Source organism: Rhipicephalus sanguineus, chromosome 5 (assembly GCF_013339695.2).
Source record: "Rhipicephalus sanguineus isolate Rsan-2018 chromosome 5, BIME_Rsan_1.4, whole genome shotgun sequence".
Taxonomy (NCBI): domain Eukaryota; kingdom Metazoa; phylum Arthropoda; class Arachnida; order Ixodida; family Ixodidae; genus Rhipicephalus; species Rhipicephalus sanguineus.
Window position 1 is genome coordinate 57751705 of NC_051180.1, and position 23894 is coordinate 57775598.

At 47.4% G+C, this 23894-nt stretch overlaps 1 protein-coding gene across 4 annotated transcripts in view; it reads right to left on the reverse strand.

The window, feature by feature from the left end:
• Window positions 1–446: 446 nt before the first annotated feature.
• The window catches only part of LOC119393665 (cholinesterase), a 92344-nt gene continuing 68896 nt past the window's right edge, over window positions 447–23894 (reverse strand). For all 4 annotated transcript variants that reach the window (XM_037660780.2, XM_037660781.2, XM_037660778.2 and 1 more), the window contains exons 2-3: window positions 3635–5130; window positions 447–2675 (exon numbers count right to left, since the gene is read on the reverse strand). In XM_037660780.2, coding sequence (XP_037516708.1) covers window positions 2498–2675; window positions 3635–5127 — 1671 coding nt within the window. In that variant the 5' untranslated portion in view covers window positions 5128–5130 and the 3' untranslated portion in view covers window positions 447–2497. The remainder of the gene's footprint in view (window positions 2676–3634; window positions 5131–23894) is intronic.

Genomic DNA, 23894 nt, shown 5'->3' on the forward strand with positions numbered 1-23894 from the left:
GGCGTCCCAAGGGACGCCGCGGCCTCCAATGCGTGTGAGATTACCCGGCGTTGCTGGTCCGAGTCGGAGGTACGCCGGCCAAGTTAACAGAAAGTTTTAGTGCTGGGGTCCCAAAGCGGCTTGCGTACGTAAGCCCTTGCGTTCTTTTGTATTCTCCGTGGATGCGGCTGGGAGTACAAAGGAACGCAAGAGCGTGCGTACGCAGGTGGCTTGGGGTCCCCGGCACTAAAACTCTCTATTGCGTCGCACGGGCTAGGCGCAGCTTAGTTTTCTGGTCACGTGAACCGGCGGAGCAAAGAGCTTAAACAGCCCCACTGCTAAAATCGAAGTCGTGAAAAGCTGTGCCTTTACGTGTATATTTTTTAACTCTTAGTTATTATGGCCGATGTTGTGGGAAAACGAGGGTAAACACATACGCTTACTGAAATCAGACTGCATATAATATGTCAAATGACTTTGACTAATTTAATCAATGATGAAACAGCAGTGACAGTAATAAATACAAAGTCCGTGATTTGTGTGAGTGCGTGTGTGTGCTCTCCTAGTACACGAGAATGCACTTTATTTGCACGTGACGCCACTACCACGTGAGTCGTTACCTCGTGTTCCGTGGATGTCTGGTACGTCTTGGCATTGTCAAGAACATCGGTGCAATGCTGATGGGGGCCGTGGTAATGACAGATGAATAACGAGTAAATGCGCTTAACGAACGTGGAAAATTGAATTGACGGTTCAAACCGACAGAGTGCGCACACTGAGCTGATTAGTCTGAAAACCTGATATTCAAAGATATAGCCACGGAAAATGAAGGTGCCTCAATCTCGTCGTTATTTTTTTTCACGTTTGTTAAGCGACTTTACACGTAAGTAAGATCAACCAACCTGACCGACCAATTGCGCAATGACAGATACTTCCGTCGGTAGCACTGACCCACAAATAACAATACATGTTCCCAGAAACAACTCACATCTTTATCTGCTTCGGACGAGGCATAGGAAAACAAAGGCCAAAAAAAATGTTTTCCTCCTGTGGACGTATTCAAGAGCTTTTTTTTTTTAGTTTGAGTCCCTTTTGATAATTCTGAAGAATAGATCATTGTCGTCAGAGGAGCACCCAACAGTCATGTTGTGAAGTAGTTAACAGTGAATATTGATTTGCTTTCTGGATGTTTGTGTGTGTGTGTGTCCCGTTCCCAGAAGGCCGAAAAGGATAATGTGTCGCTAAACGCTTTCTCACTAGTTATAGATGTTCGTGCATTTCACAGCTGAATGCAGATGCTTTCACACCGCAGTTTGAAACAGAACACACAAATTCCTCGCTCAGCTCTCATCATGATTCTCGATTAGATGTAATCGTCTTAAAGCCCCACTAGCATGTTTTGGGCGTTGAGTTGTTTCTTTCGATTTTCTTCCATTTTGTTATTTGTTCGCTTACGGCACACGTTGGAAACACTGCCTCCACTGCGATGCATTCCACACTCAGACAAGGTGCGGTGCACACCCACAATTGGCAGCTCGAGTTCTTTTTGAAATGTACAACTTTTACGCACTGGCCCAATAGGTACATTGAGACTCTTCATTTTCACAGTCCTGATATATCAATAATTCGACCTAAGTGTATTAATAGCATCCAGGTTGTTACGACAAACCCTGACTGCATCATACCGAAACTCAATACCACAGTATCGTGTTCTGGAAATTGGGTTTTGAAAATAACCTTGAAAGACTTTCCACATCAAGCATTCATGTACTAGGTGTAGCGTGTAACCCCCTCCCACGCCGTCTATAAGGCCGTTTTGGCGCTACCGGTATGTGATAAATAAGTAGAAATAAACAAAAAATTACTGAATCGTCGTTAGACAAACAAATTCTGTTATTCCGTTGTTTGCACCACTCAAGTTGCTTAATGGCGTCAGCAGCCATCTTGAGCGAGATGTACGAAGCGGAGGTGTGTTAGTCATTGGCAAGCAAATTCATTTGGCAAGACTGAAATGAAAAAACTTGCTGCAGGGGTAAGGGAAGCGTAAGGGAGGTAAACGCAAGTCGTGGCAACGCCAGCTCCTGCTATAAACTGCCTCATCGTGGCATGTTTCTCAGACAGGAAGTGAAACTTCTAAGACAGCAAATAAACAAAAATGTTAAAAAGTTGCCTACGGCATCTGGTTTTGTGAACAGGCATTATAATGAAACGTTTATATTAAGCTGCGTTCTGTAGTTATGAGACAAGTAGCACTAAACGCGGAGGAGCTGGCTAGGCCCTAGTATGATGACACAATACTGGATGCTTCGACATTGAAAATTAGGCCCATCTGCAGCGATCGTATTATGTACGAGCACTTTAGCGCAGCACTTGAAGTAAAACAAGATCATTTTTTCGGTTTTTGTCGAGATCAGATCATTGAAACACGCGTTTTCATGGGGTGTTTGTCACATGGCGCTCGCGTGACGGTATGGTGTAAGGAACAGTGTTTTTTACAACGTGTGCAGCACAGTGGCTTTCATAGACAGTCAGACAGTGTGCTCTGGATGTTGGGCTTGAAAATCGACCCCCAGAAGCGACAACGTTCCAGTTGTTGTAGCGTCTCCACTCGGGTGCTGTTGTGATCCAGGACAACCACCTTGTGGTCCGCAGCGTCGAACAGTGGCCATGCGTCGCCTTGCACTATTGGCGGAACCCTGCGGTTGTGGGAGTTAGTTGTTGAAATGCGCCATAAACGCAAAAACATTATCACTGTAATTGGCGTAATTAGGCCTCCCGCAGAAGAAAAGCATTTATGCTCGGTCATGGTCAACTATCTGTGGTAATGAAGCAAGAACTACAGGTGCGGAGCATCTTCACACATGTTTCCGCGTCGAGTATTCAAAACGCTTCGAAAGCCCCTTTTTGGTTCTGAGAACTTACACTGTGGTTGTATTTTCACAAAGGCGGAAGAAAAAAAAGCAGGAACATTGGTCAACTATAAAAAATTGTTGTGCTATTATCCTGTTGCAAATATATATTTTACGTTCTGTATATTTAAACTGACGCATAGTTCACACTGACGCAGAGGTATATGGCCGGCACGGGCATTACGTGTTCAGCTAACGTTATCTAATATTTTAGTAGGTGCTGATCAGCGGGTTTTCCTCGTTCTCATATGTTATGTACTTTCCAGGTGCGACTTCAATGCCAGCGGTGATGCTCGTCATTATGCCAGCGCATTCAAGTGCCTGTAGAAGGAGTCAGAGTGTTGCACATTATACTCAGCAGGATGTACTTTGAATGTTGCGCCGCGGTGTCATGTCACGTCAGCGTACGGTTCGAATGCGATTCCAAGAGTTCAAGCAGAACGCTATTGCTGTCAGTGCTTCAGTCTTTGGGTTAAACTGCCAAAACATCGATTCAGAATATCTGTTGGATCTGCATCAGCTTCATTTTCAAATACAATATATCTATATATGCATGTGTTCTCTGTAGAAGCATATTCCTGTATTTCCTTATATGTATTTTGCTGCTAATATCGTACTTTATGAAAGATACACAAATCAGCCTATGCATACATGTACGTACACATTCGCACACATTACCTAAGATTTCATGCTCTCCATATAGTAAACATTACTCGAATGTAGAATACGTGAAGAAATGTCTTTACCCAGTTTTTGCGAAGGTCACCCATATGTCCATGATGTGTTTACTGAAATCTGCGTCGATAGATGAGTAGTTTCTCGGAGGACAGTCTCTGAGGGGCGTTCCGAACACGTACTGCACGTCCTCGAAGTGCGTCAGACCAAGCCAGTGGTCGAGATGGGTGTCCGTCTCCGAGTTATACACCATGTTGTAGTAGTAGACGTGCGACTTGTGCTGCGACAATTTCTCGCCGAAGAACACCTCAGGACAACGGAGAAAGGCGTCGCCGATGGCCTGGCCAAATTCCGACCTCAATCTATGGTACTCGGTTTCACGAAGCGCTCCCACATACAAGTTGTACACCGCTTTCGCCACAGTGCTGGGCAAGAACGAGAAGGCCTTGAGGAAGAAGTACAGCATGTCCTGCTTGCTGACGTCCATAGCCTTGCGGAATGGAAACTGCATCCAGAACCAGAGACTAGCGAACACAGAACCTTCGTTTTCTACATTTCCCAGGAGGAAATCCTTCGGCACACTCATGTCTGCCTCGGTCACGGGGTCGAACGGCAAGAACTCGTCGCCGTGGACGGCGGTGAAGCACATCAAGTATTGGGTACACACAATGGACTGCATGATGATCAGGTGGTGGGCGCTCTTGTTTTGCAGGCACCCAACGGTGCTGTTAGTGTTAGCATCTGACATGCACCCAACGCTATCGGCCAGCTGCAGCGCCTTCGCCTCCGCTACAGTGAACGTGTCAGCCAGCTGCGGCACAAGGACTCCAGCACTCTGGACGATGGCTCGGTTGAAGAGCGAACGGGCCATGGGCGAGATGGCGTGGTATCCTATAGACCATCCACCGGCGCTCTCCCCAAACAGCGTCACTCGTGCCGGATCGCCGCCGAAGTTAACGATGTTGTCTTGGACCCAGCGGAGGGCGAGCACTTGGTCCAGGAGTCCCTGGTTTCCGTACACCGGCGTCCGGTCGTTCGGAAGTGAGAGGAATCCGAATACGCCGAGGCGGTAGTTCATCGACACGACGACCACGTCTCCCGCAGCCGCCAGGATGGCTCCGTCGTAGAGATCCATCGAAGCCGAGCCAGAATTGAAGCCTCCGCCATGGATCCACACCATCACATTTCTCAGGTGTTCCGTGGCGTTTTCATTTTCTCTTGGCGTCCAGATGTTCAAGTAGAGGCAGTCTTCGCTCTGTTTGCTCTCGTGTTCCGCCCAAGATGGTATCGGGTTCGCTGGTGTAAACTGGATGCATGCCGAGCTCTTCCTCGTCGCGTCCAGCACGTATGGTCTCCAGGGGACGGGTGGCACTGGCTCCTTGAAGCGGAGTGCTCCAACTGGAGGAGCGGCGTAAGGTATCCCAAGGTAGGCGTCCACCTCAGTCGTTCCATTGAACACGGTGACCGTCTTTCCCTGGACGATGCCGTTCTCCGTCACGACGACCGGGTCTGCTATGGCCATTGCGATGCCTATGACCATGGCAGTGGTGACAAGGGGCATCATGACCTGCGAAGTGGAATACAGAAGAGAAAGTGAGATCAGAGATAACGGTCACATGGGGCGCAGCAAGCCGTCTTTTTTCAACCAGTTTCTGAATTTTCTTTCTTTCTTACTCTCCCTTATTTCGGAAAGTGGCAGAGTGTCATGGAGGAGCTGGTACGAAGCATCTGTGCCAAGACCACGAGGTTGTTTCACAACCTTCCCGCAATTCATCACAGAGCACGAAAAATGATTGCCTCACACACGCACTGAATGTTAGGCTTTGTTCGTCTGAATTCTTGTAAACACAGGCCACCCTTTATGACATGGCTAAAGATGAGTTAGGTCAAGCAAGCTAGGTTGCTGTCCGTGAGGCCTAATATGGGCAAAAGGGGCATCAGTGACCACTAAAGACACGTGATCAGTGCGGGCCAATACACGAGTTTGCGGTTGTTCGTGTACTTGCCTATCAATGACTAACGAAACTTAACGAGGTTATCGGCACAAGAGACGCCTTCATATATCGAAAATTTCTCGAATATTATCGCCGCTTATATATCGAAATAATCTTGTCTGCGATCTGAGTGCATGCGCGAGGGTGACAGGGATCTCCATTTTCAAACGTTCGTGATGACCAGTGATTAGGCTGGAATACCTATCACTCATGTATAAAAAGAAGGCGTGGTTGACTGCTCAAACGATATTAGATGACCAACGATTCTGCTCACTGCTGGCGTTGTGCGCTTTGTGCAGATTGCTTTTGCAGGGAACAAGTTCTACCAATAATAATATTATTTGAGGTTTTGCGTCTCGAAAATACGATATGGTTATGAGGTATGCCGCAGTGAATGTTTCCGGAAATTTCAACCAGCTTGGGTTCTTTAACCGGCACCTAAATCTAAGTGCATGGGTCGCTAGCACTTAGCCTCCATCGAAATGCGATGGTCGCGGCTGGGAACTCGCGACTTTCGGGTCAGCAGCCGAACACCGTAACCACTGTACCACCGCGGCGGCCAAGTTCACCCAATAAAGAATTTAAGCGTTTACATAGGCTGTCATCACGACGTGGCATGCGGTCGAAGTGCTGCCGTGCTCAGGTATGAAAACCCCTGCCGAGCCATGGAGTAAGTCGTAAACGTGAACAAAACAGCAACGTTGCGCTGGAGGACCAAGCTAGCTTCAAGCTACAAGGATTATCCCCGGGACAACGACTTTTGCACAAGGCTCCTAACTACGACAATCATGGCGCGCGTGCGGACACACACACACACGCACACACACACGGACATGTACGCACGCACGCAATCACAAACACACACACGCACGGATACACACACTAATATGACGTCAGCGCAGCGGATATGTGCTCTGAATAAACATAGATAAATATAAATAAAAATATCAACAAGGTTCCGATTCATATTTGAATGCGCAACACTAGAAGAGGAGAAAGAAACAAGAGGAGCACTCGTTTGCGCTCATGTTGCTTCCTTCTCATCTTCGTCGTCGTCTAGTGCTACGCATTCAAATTTAAACCAGTACCGACTCGCCCAGCAGTCCGTTCTTTTGCAACGAGGTTCTGACGGCAGGGCTTGAGCTCCGGGCCTGTACAGTCGAGGCCCGATGTTCTAAACACTACGCCACAGCCTCACGCCACGTCAGGCGGAATAGAGCGCTTCTAAGAATGTCCCTCGCGGATGCTGGCGCGTTTCCCCCGGGGCTCGGCAAGGACACTTTGGAATTGTATCATGATACGGTACAAGATACTGGGGCAGCAACTATTTGAGATAGAAATACAAGATACTGCCGCAATAATAACATCCGATACGATACTTTCAATTTGTGTCCTAAGATACTTCGATACTGGCGTAAAATTCTTTCTGTAGATTTATATAATGGAGCAGAAAACGCCAATGCACAAAAATGTTTGCTTGGACAATTCTTAGCTCCGACCAACCTTGTTTAACTTAAATGGAATGTCTGTTCGTGTATAATCTTTTTTTTTTCTCGCTCAAAGTACAATATTTTCATTCTGAAATATTTCCTTCGAGTTGCTTTAGCTGCTTAACATGAAAGCTCTCTATAGCCTGCGCTGTCAGCGGTTTTTGCTTCTCGTGCTTGTAATCGATGGCAGTCGCTGCTGTGCTTACCCACCAGCTAGCGAGTCCCCATCTAGTTACAACAAGGTCAATGAGAAGCCTCTGCACGATGGCGCAAGTACTGCCGTGGAGCTTTAGGGTGAGCTAAGACAAGACAAAGATTGTTTGAGTAAAATAGAAAAGTGGTTACTTATCCCACAATCACTGTGAATGCGTAGAAACACGGTACTGGAGGCTCCACTAATAGCTTCGATATTTCAACATCGAGTATTGCCTAGCTTACGTACTAAGGTCAGGCACTAGAAAATTATTTTTTTAACTGCTCGAACGTGCGTCCATAAAGAGCCATGAGACAAGGGCACGCGCGTACTTTCGACTAAACTTGATTCCTCAAGAGAGAGAGAGAGAGAGAAATAGATGAAAAGGAAAAGGCAGGGTGGTTAACCTGCACTTCATTAGTATAGCGCCCCAGAAGTAAACCACTGCGCGCGTGGTGAAACACAATCAACTTTCGTTTTAACTTTCTGTTCGGCATCACGCAGCCTAACTACTCTCCTCAATAAACGTCACCTTACTCTTTTGCAGATAAACTGAGTTATCGCCAATGCATTCTTGTCCTTGCTTCCTTATATAGTAGGCCTATCGTATCTCCGTGACTAGATCATGCCGATGCCGACACAGAATCGTAACTTATTTTAGAATCGCACATTTAAAAATGTATGCCAAGAAGCGCCAACTCACCCAACAAGTTCTAAAATAGTGCCTGGGTAAAATAGCTTAAAAACATCTCGTGTGGATGCTCACGAGAAAAACGAGTTATTTGGTATTGAAGTGTTTATCGCATGCTCTTGGTAATATGAAAAACAGGTTCCCTTATAATTTGCATTGTTACTATGGAAACTAAACTTCGCTATTTTACAAAGTCGTAAGCAGAATTTTCGTTACCATACGCTCCAAGCACGCCCAGATCGTTACAATTTTGTACTAAACATCACCTTAACATAAAAGTAAACTCAAGTTGAATGGAAGCCTGTAAATATTAGGAATGACGTAGGCGATCAAAAAAAAAAATAAGAATAATGTACAAAATTCGTCTTGGCAGTACGCTAGAAAAGAAATATTGCTGTAAACAGAGGGGTAAAAACAATGGAGAAACTAGGGTAATGTATGGAGGGCAAAACAAAGACAGCTAAAAAAGTACTCGTGCTAACAAAGAAATTATGATTTAAGAAACTCTTAGAATAGTTATCCATTTATGTAAGCATATGTTACCCTGTGTATTCCCCCCTGCAATAATGCCTTCGGGCGCTGCAGGTACTTTAAATAAATAAATTAATAAACAAATATACAGTAGGCCAAGATGTACTACATTAGGTGAATGCTTGTTTTATTACTCTGGCATTAGTACAGTACCGGTATTGGGGCAGTTGTTGTAATCTCATTCACATGCCAGTCAATGTTATCATATTTAAATGCCAAACTTACATCCACGAGATCCTTCAAATCGTTGGCGTGTGAAAGCCACTAGACGCAAGGCAACTTCATTTTTGCATTCTCCCGAAAGCAGGCGAAACTTCGATAACGACACTACACAGTGGCATCAGAATTTGCGCAAGAGAAGCCGCAAGCATTGTCTTACCCAGCACGGTACCATGGCACTAACACTACTAAAACGAAAAATCCAGAAAACCAACTATGGGCTGCGCACAAACGCTTCTTTTTGTCGAGACGGCGCGAGTGCCACCACGTGACTACTCCACCAATAGGAACGCGCCGACCTCATCGCTTGCCCTCGCTGGGGGCCTCTGGCGGAAAGATAAAAAAAATGTCGCTGCGTTTAGTTTTTTTCCAGTGGCTTATTGGGAGCAGTATCAGCTTGAGAAGTGGAGTTCTGCCAAAGCTTATCTATGGTTTCTCACGGTGATATTGCGATATCAGTATCATGTATCTTGAATACATGATACATCATTTCATGTACACTAATACAGGTCTTGCCAGGCTTATCCCAACGCAGATACAACACAGCCAAAGGGAATTTAAGATAGTATCTAAGACACATATGTCTTCGATACTGCCCAGTGCAGTACGCGCAGCAAACTGACTCATGATACCAAGGCACGGCGCAACATGTATGTATCACGCTGCAGAATGTATGTTTTAACGCCAACTTTGCAGGATACAGCTGATTAAGATTAAGATTACACACTTACTTGTACAGCTGAAGATTCCAGGGACTAAGACTAAGATTACAAGCTGTTGAAGCGGCGATAAGATAGAAATCAGCTGATTTAGTCTTTGTTCCAGTCGGGCTGTGAAAATATCAGTTCAATCAGTTCAAGGATTGATGTGTAAGTGAGTATGACAAGCTCCACTTTGCGGCCGACTTTTGACTATGAGCATATATTTAAATTTTTTTTCGTACTAAAATACATTTATCTCACCCTGAGGAGTACTTCATATTGCGTGCAAGGCTAAACAGGTGTGAAAATTTCACGGTATACAGTTTCTTCTACGATGCATAACAAATTGTTTATGCGTTCATAATAACGATATACTGCATCACTGGTTGACGGTGTTATTTAGAATGCATGTATATGCTCTTCAGATAACTTACTGTGGCTTTTTGTTTTGTTCTGCATATTCTAAGATAACTTCGCACCGCAGCTGATCCAGAGCCGACATTTCTCAAGACCTTGTCCCGTTGGTGTGACTCTAAGGGTAAATTTCCTAAGTTCACAAGTTCATTTATTTGGACCATATTGAAAAGCTTGGGGGGTAATGATTAGTTCATGCTGATTATTAAAGTTTGATGCTATACTGCAGGTTGTCCTTGAGACATAAGTTCGTTTTTCTAATCATTAAATAATAACTCAATCGTTAGGGGCGGCGCAGGTTAGGCGGGAACAATGCAGCGCTTTGATTTTTAGGGGCGAAGCACCTTAGGGTCTCGGTGTGTCGGCGTGCATCGTGCATCGTGCATCGTGCATTGTCGTTTGCTGTCGCGTGTGCATCGTCATCTGCTCCATTTGCTTGAGCGCAAGGGAGGGCGCCACCACCTCAGCGCTCGCCGTGTAGCGAGAGAGAGCGAACGGCGCGCGTTGACTATAGAAACGCTCTTTCAGCGATGAACGCTGAACTACCAGCTCGCAAGGAACGAGAAAGCGCCCTCGCCCGCGAGAGACAACACCGACGCAGGCAGGGTTTGCTTGCGAGTTTCTTGATTGGAAAAACTTGAGAGTTTGAGAATTGGGAACCCAAGACGCTGGGCCCCCAAGATGCGTTGGGTAGCCTGCTCTTGCGTTCGGATGATCAGCAGTATGATCAGCAGAGTTTGAGAATTGGGCCAACGCAGGCTGCGTTGGGTCAAGCGCACGGAGCGCCACGCGTGACGAAATTTAAAATCATGCGAGACGCGGGCCATACTGCACCGTGGCCCGCGCTGCGTCTGTGTCTTCTCGCTGGTAGCCCAAGACGCCTTGGGGCCCCACGCTAGTTTTCGATTTTTGCGTCTTGGGTCAACGCGAGCGCAAGAGCCCAAGAGTGGCTTGGGTTCTGCGCATGCGCCCTGGCGGCTCGCACGCTTCTTGGGTCCCCAAGCTCCTTGGGGCCCCAATTCTCACACTCTTTACTAACTCTTCGCGCTGCACAACCATTCACCGGCCACCACGTATATATAGGCACTGGATCTTGACCTGCAATGTAGTGTCGGTGGCAAATTTCTCTTGTGCGTAGTTGAACAATGAAGATTCGCAGCGTGCACGTTAACTAAAAGCGGCCTGCGAGTCTCTGTGTCAAGTCTTCCGTCTGTCTCTCATTGCCCATTAGCATTGATTTTGCTGTGGGAAACTCCGGCGCACACTGCATGCTTCGCCCCTCCCCAAATTTATTTTATTGACCTCTGGAGCTGCCAACAGCTAGCTGCTTATATATGTGCGAAGTACTACGCGGAATCGGTAATAATTCTGTAGCATGATTTTTTAAGTATACTGGCGCTATGTTTAAAATAGGAAACCATAAAACAGCACTCACGTTCCACATACACTTTCAGCAAGGAAAAGCTTTATTATCTCTTTTTGTGTGTGCCCTTATCACTTATCTTATATTTTAAGCTGTGAGCTGGTATCTTTACTTTGTGATTCACCCTTCTGGAGTTCGAAAGCTTTCCAACTTTGTCCGCCTCGGTGGTGCAGTGCATGGTTAGGGTGCTTGGCTGCTGACTCGAAAGTCGCGGGTTCGATCCCGGCCACGGTGGATGGAGGCAAAATGCTAGAGGCCCGTGTACTGTGTGATGTCAGTGCACGTTAAACGACATCAGATACTCGAAATTCACGGAGTCCTCCGCTACGGCGTGCGTCATAACCATATCGTGGCTTTGGCACATCAAATCCCAGATAGTGCTAATCTTTCTAACTTCGTCTTACTGGCAGCGACCTTGTTTTTCTTCGAAGACTTCACAGCCTTCTTGCATAAACTTATCTAAGAGCTGAGTCGTGAGCATTTGACATTGATGAACCATGTAATGTGCTCTAAAAGACTGCTTCCCACTTAAACTGTTTGAATGAAACATGTGACGTGTCTGATATTTGTGAAATAATGTTGAGTTAGATGACCATCACATAACCACGGATACCGAGAGTAGGGCTTCAGATGAAATAGAAGTTTTACACATGTGAACTTGTTCTTGTGCTCATTGCCTTTGCACTAGAACTTGAAACACTAATGTATTTCCGTCGCAGTCTGTAACTTTCATTGTGCGCGACCTTGACTAACAAAACAATAAGAAAACACCACGGCTTCTGAACACGAATCAGTGTCCCTGTGTGAGCTGGAGGAGCGAGCTTAGTAAAGTCTATTAGGGCACCTAATGGAAGCACAGTTGCGAAATACCCGCTACTGCATAGTTTACCACCATACTGCGAATTAGCGAACAGAGATTTATGTCAGGATTATACATTCTTACGTCTTATGGGATAACTTGCTTGCTTCTCTTTTAATGTCGCCAGGCCACTACGGGGGATTGGACAGTATGCCGACGGTTAATGTAAAGCGGAAACTTAAGACAAGGCAAAAAAATAAAGATGGTTGAGCCCTCTGTCATAGGAATCGGAATAATACGAAAGTAAAGCGTGCCCTTACAGAAGTAACAGAATGTTTACTGTACATTGATACAATAAAGTTTGTGCTATGTATATTGATGTCTGGCAGCTATAGCACCGTTTAACGTGGATGCGCCCACTTTGATGACTGGTGGTACATATCCATCCCGACGACTAATAACGTCCATGTTAAATGATTAAACAAACCCTGTGGTAGCTGTAGTAGTTAACGGTGAAAGCGTAGTCAGAGAACGAGGTGTGATAGCCAGAACAGCGTCGCATATTGGACGCAGAACTTGGTCGCCATCCCGCGGCATGCTAAAATGTGATTGAACGCCACGGCCGGATTAGAGGGAAACGCAAAGCGCGTCGTGCCGCCCCGGTAGCCCGATCGTGATTTTTCTCGGGGGGAGCGCGTGAGCGGGGAACGCGGTGTTTCAGCCAGGTGAGGCAGGCGCGCGTCGCAGAGTTATTTTCGGTTTGGGTTAGCGTGATGCTGTGAGCGAGGCCGACGCTTTTACGACGCTTGTGCTAAGAGCGCCACCTCGCGGTGTGTGAAGGCATTGACAAAATTGAACTTCTATTGAAAACGCGCCGAATGGGACGAACGCGTAACGCGTTGCAGGTGCTAATGTCGGAGGCCACAGTAATGACGAATTACTTTATTTTACTGCTCCCAGAGGGCAACACCACCCCGCCGACCGGGAGAGTGGTAGATATAAAAGGCGCGTTTGTAAAGCCTCTAGAATCTGTGACGGTGGCGCAGTGGATAGCGTACCCGTCATCTGTTGTTGCGGACCGCGCGGTCGTGGGTTCAATGCCTGTTGACGGAACTGTTTTTCTTTGCCATCTGATCGTGTAAATTTTTTCGACGTCATTTCCGTGACGGAAATACGTCGCTGAAATCTTGGTCAACCCCGGCATAAAACACTTTCATGTTAAAATACGATGGCCTTCAGAAGGGCGTGCGCACGTCGTCCTTATTCGAAGGCGAATCCCAACTGCCCATACCACCTGGCACGCGGTCTGCTGTCCACTACTTGCCTCTAGCCACCCCGTATAGCAGATAACGCAAAGTTTTTAACAGGGGCCATGCATGTGTGGATCATTTCCTAGACGGAGTGGAATTTCTGGCGTTTCCTTTTTACCATCTGGCGATGTGTGGTCACATAGGTGTACAGACTTTTACCGAGTCGCTGAGCAGTTATTTGACGTGGCCGTAAAAGGGGAAAGTCTTCGAGGTTGTGCAATATTGAACTGCACTTGTATTTACAAAGCAGGTGCGCCAAACCAGAAACTCCGAGAAGAGGGATACATAGGGTTGTGCTTTATTAGAAAAATTGTCTTCACCGAAATATACACCTGCCACGGTGGTCTAGTCGTTATGGCGCTCGACTGCTGACCCGCAGGTCGCGGGATCGAAACCCGGCTGTGGCGGCCGCATTTGCGATGGAGGCGAAAATGCTTGAGACCCGTGTACTCAGATTTAGGTGCACGTTAAAGAACCCCAGGTTGTCGAAATTTCCGAAGCCCTCCACTACGGTGTCTCTCGTACTTGAATTGGTATAGCGCATTACGGGGAAGAAGAAACGGCCGAGCAGACCGACACAAGAGGACAGAGCGCTCTGTCCTCTTGTGTCGGTCTGCTCGGCCGTTTCTTCTTCCCCGTAATGCGCTATACCAGTTCAAGTACGACGAACCAACTCGCCCAATCTTCAACACTTACGGTGTCTCTCATAATTATATCATGGTTTCGGGACGTTAAACACCCCCCCCCCCCAATTATTATTATCCCCCCAATTTACAACGTGAAACTACAATAACAAAACAGAATGAAGGAAGCGAATTTTGAGAGCTCGTTTCTTTTAAATGCGAATGCATTTCTTAATCGGGCTATGTGAGGCATCCGGCGTTGTCCGCGCGCCTCTCCGCTCTCACTCCCTCTCCCATAGCAACAGCTGCGGGCGCGCGCGCTCCTCTCGCCGTTCGCTCTCTCGCTTCTCTCGCCGTCCTCCCTGCGCCACCGCCTCAATGCAGTGCATTTGAAACGCGTTTGTAGCGTTTGTGCTGCGTGCTGCCTTGGCACAGCCTGAAAACAGCGCGTTCTAAACGCGTTTGTGCTGCATTGAAGGTGGTGGCAACATCCCCGAGGTGATTACGAACGCACGTAGGAAGCGTTCGTTGAAAGAGGCACCCAAAAGGGAGACACTTGAGCGCGTCGATGTGTCCAGCTTTACGCCATTAAAATTACTACGCCCTGTACCACGGCCGCTACATAAAAAAATCACAGCATATCCACGGAGTGAATGATGATGAGTGGGCGAAGCTGCGGAGGTTCATCGGTAAACCGCGAATCTTCCGTGAATTCTGCCCAGTACATCATCACCGACGTGAGATCGGGCGCGTTTATACTAAAGGTTCGATGAGTTATGACGACTTGCAGCTCACTTTAATTTTACATGTACGCTGTGAATTTTCATTGTTTAGAAAACCATTGCTTTAGAAGAATCTGGCGTCTTTCGTTAAGCAGCTGGCGTCTTTTCGTTTTGCTTTAGAAACATCTGGCGTTCTTTCGTTCTGCTTTTACAAAACATCTGGCGTCTTTCGCTGGTTTATTTCATCAATCAACGGCGTTTTGAACAAAATTTTTATTGTTTAATCACGCACAGGAGAAATCTCACCAGGCACTACCTTGGAGGTAAACAATGGCTGCTAATGGGAATGAGAGACAGAAGTCGGCTTTTAGCTAACACTTACACTTCTACTTCTACTAACGTTTCCTACTGGAACATGCCAATGGCTGCTAATGGGGAATGAGAGACAGAAGAATTCGGCTTTTAGTTAACGCGCACGCTGCGAATTTTTTATTGTTCAACAACGCACAGGAAGAGTCTCCCACCGGCACCACCTTGGAGGTCAAAGCGTAAGACTTGTTACGGACTACGACTACTACTACTACCACTACTACGACGACGACGACTACGAGGGACGAACGGGTGCCGCCTTAAGGAGCTTCGCCCATAAAAAACAGGGCCATTAAAATTACTACGCCCTGTACCACGGCCGCTACATAAAAAAAACAAGTTTTTTTTTTATGTAGCGGCCGTGCCTGTACTCTCGGCGCAAGAAATGCATTCGCATTTCCTCACGATTTCCTTCGGGGAGGTGGGGGCATTTTTTTGTTTGACATAACCTTAATGAAAACCAGCAGATAATAATCTCCCTTCCTTCATTCATTCAACGTAGATCTCGTTCTGGCAAACTCGATGCCTTCAGGTATACTATGCGAGGGTTTATTGGTGAGCTGTCCACTCGTTAAAGGAGCACTGACATCAAATTTTAAACTCGAGATGTGCCATTCATTCGATTGCTCGGTATGCATAGGTCTTCTTGGCCAAATTTGAATGGCGTCCGTCGCGTGGAAGTAATTTTATTTCGAGGGCAAACAGCGTACAAAAGCTCAACGGAAGATTGATCACGCTGCGACATCGACACTAGTGCTACGTAAGTGTAAGGTAAGAGTGCTACGTAAGAGTAAGTGTGGACTTCGGCAAGGGTGTCCTTTGTTGCCGCTGCTCTTCATGCTCTACATTGTGGGTTTATCTCAAAAGCTGGAAGCATCAGGGTGCGGGTACGCACTGCGGCACAAGGAGCAGGGGAGGGCAGTGACGACGAGGGCCCCAGCGCTGATATACGCAGACGACATTGCGTTGCTGGCACACTCACCGGACGAGCTCCGGGCTTTGCTGGACATATGTGGGGATACGATGGCCACACTCCATCTGCGGTTCAATCCACAAAAGTGCGGCGTCATGGTATGGGGGCCGAAGAGCTACTCCGGGGAAGCATGGTCTCTACAAGGAAGCACCCTACAGTGCACGGACAGGGTGAAGTACCTCGGAGTACACTTGAACACAGGGCCCAGATATCTTGAGCAGCACGAGCACGCACTGAGGATGAAGGCAACAAGATACCGGGGCATCTTGGGTAGGCAGACGTTGTGGGCCTTCAACAGGTACGAAGTGATGAGGGGGCTGTGGAAGATGGTAGCGGTACCGGGGCTGACGCATGGGAATGCGGTGCTGTCCATCTCATCCGGTACAAGAGAATTTTTGGAAAGACGTCAAAGAGAAGCCGGCCGAGTAGCCCTGGGCGTGCACCGACAGACACCTATTGAGGCGATACAGGGAGACGTGGGGTGGTCCTCCTTCGTGGCTCGTGAGGCGGTGGCTAAGGCAACGTATGAGAAGCGTTTCATGCGCCTCCCCAGTGCCAATCTCGCGCGACAGGTGTGGGTGCACACCATCTTTGCCAGCTGCTCAACAAAGTGGGCACGTCGCACACGTAGCCTGCGGGACCGATATCACCTCCCCACTGTCTGTCTGGAATCCACGCAGGGCGATGTGAAGGTGGCAGTGCCAGCGGTCAGTACAAGGCAGCTGGTGCGGCAGCAGGAAAGGGAAGAGTGGGTGAGAACGGCCGAAAAGAAGTCGTCTATGACTGTGTACATGATGGGGAAGGGAGACATCGCCAAGGAGGCTTTTTTCGACAATTCACGAGGAAGTGGTCTGTTGGCGGAGGCACGATCTGGCGTGCTACGTACTCGACACTGGAGGGCACACTATGTTGACGGGCAGCAGACGCAATGCATCCTTTGCAATGCAGCAGAGGAAACAATCGAACACATAGTGCTCCAGTGTCCGAAGATCCACCCACCCTCCGAGACAACATCGCTACAGACGGCACTTGGTTTTGTCGAAGGAGAAGACCAGAGTAAAGGCGCCAGAACACATGTGGAGTTACCCAAACAACGGTTGGAACACTGGTGGCGGTATGGTGCGCCGCGGTGACTCCCGTGCCCTTGTTTCCGGGAATGTCTTGGAGCCGCGATGCTGTGAAATACGTTTCTTTTTTCCTTCTTCTTCTTTCTCCCTTTTTTTTTCCCGGCTACGCCGCGCATTGAGCGCAGGCGACCCGATTCAAATGGTATAGCCAGATCGCCATCGCCATCGCCATCGCCATGGATGAAGGAAAAATAAGGAGAGGCCCTGACGTCACATTCGTGAAGCCTCCACATCGCAAACACCCGCATCGCCTCCTAGCGAAGGAGCCTCGAAACATTTCGCGATTTCCGCCGTGTCGTTTGCAAGCGCATGCGCGATTCGAGTTTTTTTTTTTTTTTTTTCGCCGTGCAAGCGGCGCCGCGGCGCAGTCGATTCACGCATGTCGCTCCTTGTATGCGTTTTTTAGGAAAGGTACGCAATGCCCAGCTGTTGCGTATGGTTGCGTATACCCGGTGCAAATCGCGCGACTGCGGAAAGTACCGGGTGTCACTTTTCATTTGTACGTACACGTTCGCTTCATTGCTGATCACTAATGCATGGTATTTGCATGCGAAGCTCACGGATGTGCGCTCTGTTGCTTCTTACTCATTGTGTCAACTCAGAACACACGTGCACTTTTGTTTTTGGCGTCTGACGCGCCGTAGGTAACATGCGCCGAAGGCATCGTACGTTTTTAGAGGCTGTGACGTTCAACGAAAGGGCAATAAACTTATGTTGTTGTTATCGGACTACGTCATGTATGTATTGTGCGGTGTGCGCTCGCTGCGTGCTTGTTGTTGTGTGCGTACTGGAATTACAAACTTTACGTGCACGATCGTGTATACAATACAGCAGTGTCCTCTTTTCGACGTGAAGTTACGTCAACTATAGGTTGGCGTTGCGCCGAATAGCTACTACGCTCACTCCATATACACGAACAAAGAACCGCTAATCCGGCAACAGATCGGGAAATCGGGCTACGAGAAAGGGAAGGCCTAACGCCCAGCAGAACGCGTAAGTCACTGCTAGGTGAGTTCGAATACGATGATGCAGGGGCTGAACGTTTTTGATCCCGGCACGTACCGGTATTCTGTACTGTTGCACAAAAACGCTCCACGAAGAATTTCAGCACGCCGCGCTCGGGCCTGCCACGCACGAACAGCCTTGTAAACGTCTGCTTACAACATTTTACTGCGTGCGAACCGCACAATACGCGCTAAGTTTACGCCGGGACTACAAATCTGCGCAGAAGCTAACCACCGCGGAGAGCACGCCGCGGGGCGTCTGCTGTTTTGTTTGCCCCATACCGGTTTGTTTGCCCCATAAATCTGACGTCACTTCCGCCACACTTTTCGCAATGCATTGAAATAGGATAGGGCCTCTCCTTAGTATTCCTTCCTCCATGGCCATCGCCAAGGTGTGATACATTCCCAAGGAGGTTTAAATAAATTTTAACCTCCTTGTACATTCCGCAAATACCATCCTGAGTGACGATACGCTAGTAACAGTGACGTCGCCGATCTGAGTGTATTTATTGTGGCGCTGACGGCAGGCGACGCTCTCACTCCCAGCCAGTGGCTCTCCTTGCTGTCCCGATCCGTGCTTGCGATTCATCGTGTCGCATCGACTTATTTGCTCCACAGCGCGAGTGCGATCAATCGGAGCGACTACGTGCCAGCATGTCGGGGAACCGCTGCGTAGTGCGGACGTGCTCGTCGAGGCGAGGAGAAAGCGGAAAGTGCGTGGCGTTTCATTACACGTACGGTACACGCCAACACGACCACAAGCTATCAAAGTGAAGTAGCCTATAGATAAATAACACGCTAACAAGTAACACGCATGTAGCGTTATTAGTGAATGTTAGTTCTTCCGTGGACTTCCTTGCGCTAGCGTAATACCGGGTTACTGCAGCCGTAACCGTGAAAGGCCGGATAGGTGGGGCCATCTGGCGGCGGAAAGAAGAACCTGGCAAGCACAGAATTGTTATTGTAGAAACCTATCGTATTCTATTTCTCCGCTGGTGTGCATTCGCTATGCCGATATTCCATAGACCCCTTTGCGTATACCCGAATGCCGTGCACGCTAAATTTCTCTGGTATAGCTAATTGAGACACACCAGCGAGTATGGCCCAAGCGTGCGTCCCCGGGCACCTCCTCGTTGCTGCTCGGAACGGTGTCCGATTCTGAATCGCTGTTTTGCAAAGGGTCGAAGCGAAAATGATTCGCGACGTCGCGTATCGCGGTGATCCTATAAGTTCCAAAATGTCGTCTTCAACACAAGTCAATGCTTTTGACGGCGGCGCTGGTGACAAGGCATGACTGAATGTGCGCGCCTAGCAGACGAAATGTTAGCTGAGCAGCTGATCCTCACGTCACTCCTTTCTGTGGACAAGTGGTAAAGTGAGCGCGGTCTGGAATTGACCGCGAGGGAGCGCTGCCAGCGTTAAAAATTGGCGTGCTTGCAGGCCGTTTTGAATCGTGCTAGATAGCGGTGATATAAATCAATAAAACAGATAGCTATTCGTCCCTCATTTGCATTTTCGGTCGCGAATTGCTACTAGGGGGTAGATAACTACTCGTAGATGCGAAAATCTTGACATGCGTAAATTTGATGTCAGTGCTCTTTAAAAGATCACGTGTTATGTGACGCCGGCTGGCGAAAGAAATGAGTGTCCCACACGCCGTCATGGCTACGAGCGGCGCTGTCTAACACTTCCAAGTTCGCATGCACATCCGATAAAGTGGACGAAGGGACGACCGCCGCCGTAGCTCAAGTGGTAAGAGCATCGGATGTGTAATCCGAAGGTCGCAGGTTCGGCCTAGGGATGGTGAAATCGATGAACGATTAATCGATTAATCGATTAAAGGCACACCGTTAATCGATTAATCGTAATCTATTTCCGCCTTTCAGTTAATCGAATTAATCGATTAAAACTCTTCGATTAATCGATTACAGCACCCCCCCCCCCCAACACCTCCCCTTGGCCGGTGCGCATAAGTGCGAGGCCGGTGCGCATAAGTCCGATCGTCCATGGATGATGGCCACAGATCCTTGAATCCGTGACATCACCCAAATACGACGGGCCCCCTGTAACCATTGGGCGAAAGTGCGAATTCTCACGAAGGCGCAAATGCGCACATGTGATCTCTAGCGCGTCTGGTAGAAAGACTTCGGTCAGATCAAACACAAACAATGCCTCTCAAACAATGAGATATCTTTTTTAAAGCACCCATAAAAATGTCGATTAATCGGTTATACGATTAAAACATCACATAGAAATCAATTAATCGATGAAAGGCTAAAACGATGAACGATTAACGATTAATCGATTAAAAATATTAATCGACCATCCCTATTAGGCCCCTGATAGCGGCACGTTGTCTTTTCGTCCCTTTTACTTTCTTCACATCTTTGCCACAATTACTACAATACACTTAAAACATTACATTTAACGTCCCCTGTGTCTTCCCTTGTAGGTGGTGGGATCAATTTTTTTATTTCCTTTTTTAAATAAAAATTTTAGTACATTTTGTTCTTTTATCTGATTTATCTACCTTGGCCTGCGAAGCATATGTGGTGCAGGCAGGGCATAGATATATTTTTTAAATTTAAATTTCATTTACTTTTCGCCCAACTACACTTTAATGTAATATAACGTATCTTCCTTGGCTTTATTATCGGCAGGTTTTCATTAACGAAACAGAGAATACGCACGGACAACCGTCTGTCTTCTCTGTCTGGTTCTTGCAGTTTCGCGCTTTAACTTTCGGTATAGATTAGCAACGTGCTGCGGTCTGTTTAAATTGCCTCATTACGACATATATTCGTTATGCTGAGGATATTCAAGTACAGTGTGTCTCGTTTTATGTAAAGTCGTCCAAAGTTATGCCGATGACAATCTTGCACTGATTAAGAATCGTATTGCGATATCAATTATATGGACACTCTCGGCGAGTTTTTGCCGTCATGTTCCGTGCACGTATATATATATATATATATATATATATATATATATATATCAAAAGAATATTCCTGGCTATCAGTTAAAATATATAAGAGAAAGTCACAGTGAAAAAAATTGGCCGCGTATCTGCGTGCTTCGCTGCAAATGTCGTGTAAAGACGATAGATGAGGCGCTGCGGGAGATATGGACGCCATCTGGCAATACGTCGGGAAACATGAGTGCTGTGTTGCGGGCTGGTAGTCCCGGCGCAGCGGCAGGTGAAGACCGGCGGTGACCAACGCGACCGGCGGGGACGCCGGCCAGCCCGAACACGCGGTTTGGCGCGATGCGCCGAAGGAGAAGAAACGTCCGCACTCAACAAGTACTCTCCACAAAAGCTCTTGTTTACACGTCGCCTGGGTAAAACAGGAATGCCAGAGCGGCGCCCCCTGTCATTCGTACAATGCAATACTGAACCGAAACCGAAACACATGAGCTTGTGCAGAGGGCACGGAGGAAGACAAGTTTCAGCGCAGCCGCATTTTCAGCGCAGCTTAAGAAACTAGGGTCTTTAAATTTGCGTATCTATGTATTTTCTATTAAAGGAACACACCTCCTAATACTTACCCAATGATGTTGCTCCTCAGATATGCGTAATATTTACTTTTTGATCGACAACGTTCACAAGTAGGAACAGCCGTACCAGTTCAAGATGGGTGGGCGGTAAGCAAGTGGTTCAACGTTGGCCGGGTGGCTGAATAGAGTGACGTGCCGACAAACAGAAAGACAGACCAAAATTTCTGCGTTTAAAGGGCCCCTCACCAGGCCACATAGCAAATTTTAGTTAGACGCTGGAAGTTGTTGTGTGCCGAATGAAGAGCAGTATGCCGCAAGAATTTTTGGAATCGGTTCATTACGAGCTGAGAAAAACAATAATTTGTAGCGGCGCGAAACCTTGAGGCGAGTTTCAGACCCTTGCCACTCGCCCCGTGTAGCCTTAGCAAGCCAAATCCCTTCCCTGCCCTCTTCACTTGACACATACGCACGAACACGTCATGCGCATGCATGGTCACGTGCGCATGACTAGCCCGAACCAGCCCGAGCACGCGAGCGGCGTTGCACGGCCGCTACCTTTTTTTTTTTATGTAGCGTCCGTGGGCGTTTTGTCCGCGTTCTCTGTGGTGTACTGTCTGTTTCTGCGCGATGGGCATGAAAGGCGAGACATTTGTACGGGCACGAGAGTGGCGGTATCATGAGCCAGTGCCGCATTAACGTTTACTTGGACGCCGTAGAATAAATGAGCATAATGAGCGCTCGAAGGCGCCAGAACATTACTTTCGTTTCCAGGGCCATTCCGGGGATCATAAAGATAATTTACTAACCTACAACAAGATCACTAAATACTACTACTTGGGGCGTAGGCAATTCCCACTGCCACACGTAAAGTTGAACAGGGCTCAGGCAGTCACGCTACGTTTACTGCAAACTGGGACGTACCCCACTCCGTATTTTGTAAAAAAAATTCACCCTGAAAGTGAAATTAGAAAAGAATGTGACGCATGCGATGGCATCATTGAAATCAGACACATGCTGGCGGGCTGTCCCGCGACTCTCGCCAACCCCGAAGAAAAATGGCTTCACTGGCAGAAGATGATCTCCAGCTGTTCGTATCAGGATCAACTACGGGCTGTCCAGAGGGTTCACGATGGCGCCCTAAGGCTCGGCCTAACGGTGCCGACGTGGACGCGGCCCGCCTCGGTCTGAAAGACCGGGATTCAGGACTCTTAATAAAGTTTTTTGAATGAATGAATGAATGAATGAATGAATGAATGAATGAATGAATGAATGAATGAATGAATGAATGAAAGAAAGGGCTGGCGTCTGCTCGATGCGCTAACCGCGGGGACACGAACGCATGGGAAAGGGAGGCACATTAGCCCCGCATCTTACTGCAGTACACGAAAAAAAAATGAAAAAGACGCACACATTCCCTTTGTGTGTCTCATTATTTCTCTCAAGTTTTATTAATCTATTCAAGCAACAAATTACACAAACTACACATGTCGTGTCAAATAATTATCGCAGTGTCACGTGCTACTGTTGGCGACGTCAGAGCACAGTCATCTACGTAGAGGAGCGACGTCACAGCACTACCATCTACACAGGGCCATTTTCTCATGTACGTCATCCCCTCATTCTCTAAAGCGCGCGCCCGCGAGAGGAAGGGCAAGCAGCGTTCACCTTGAAATTTCACCCTTTTCGGCGGCGCGTAGCGTTGCAAATTTTGGCAGACGTGATCGTGGACGCCCAATGTATGCATTGCGCTCTTTAGCTCAAAATTGTCAAACCTGGTGAGGGGCCCTTTAAGTTCCCCAAGAAAGACTATCGTCTTTAAAACATAACATCTATTCTGAGCTTGCGGCCGGGGACCGGCCTTTATCAAAGATGACAGTATTACCGGTATTACATTGCGTTTGGGCTTAAGTACAGGTTCCCACAATACATACACAGTTATATATATATATATATATATATATATATATATATATATATATATATATATATATATATATATATATATATATATATATATATATATATATATATATATATGTAGTTGATGGGTCTGTTCGCATCTTAGTCATTTTTTTTTCTTTTTTTTCCCTCCGCCTCTCGTTCCGAACCCCACACGTAGGTTCGTTTCGCTGTTTGTTATTTATTTTGTGTATGTTCTGACCCCGCCTATACTCTACTCTTCACAGATTGCAATGCTGTGTATGTCACCTTGTATGCGTGTCGCTCTCTCCCTGGGATTTGTTTGCTGTTGTT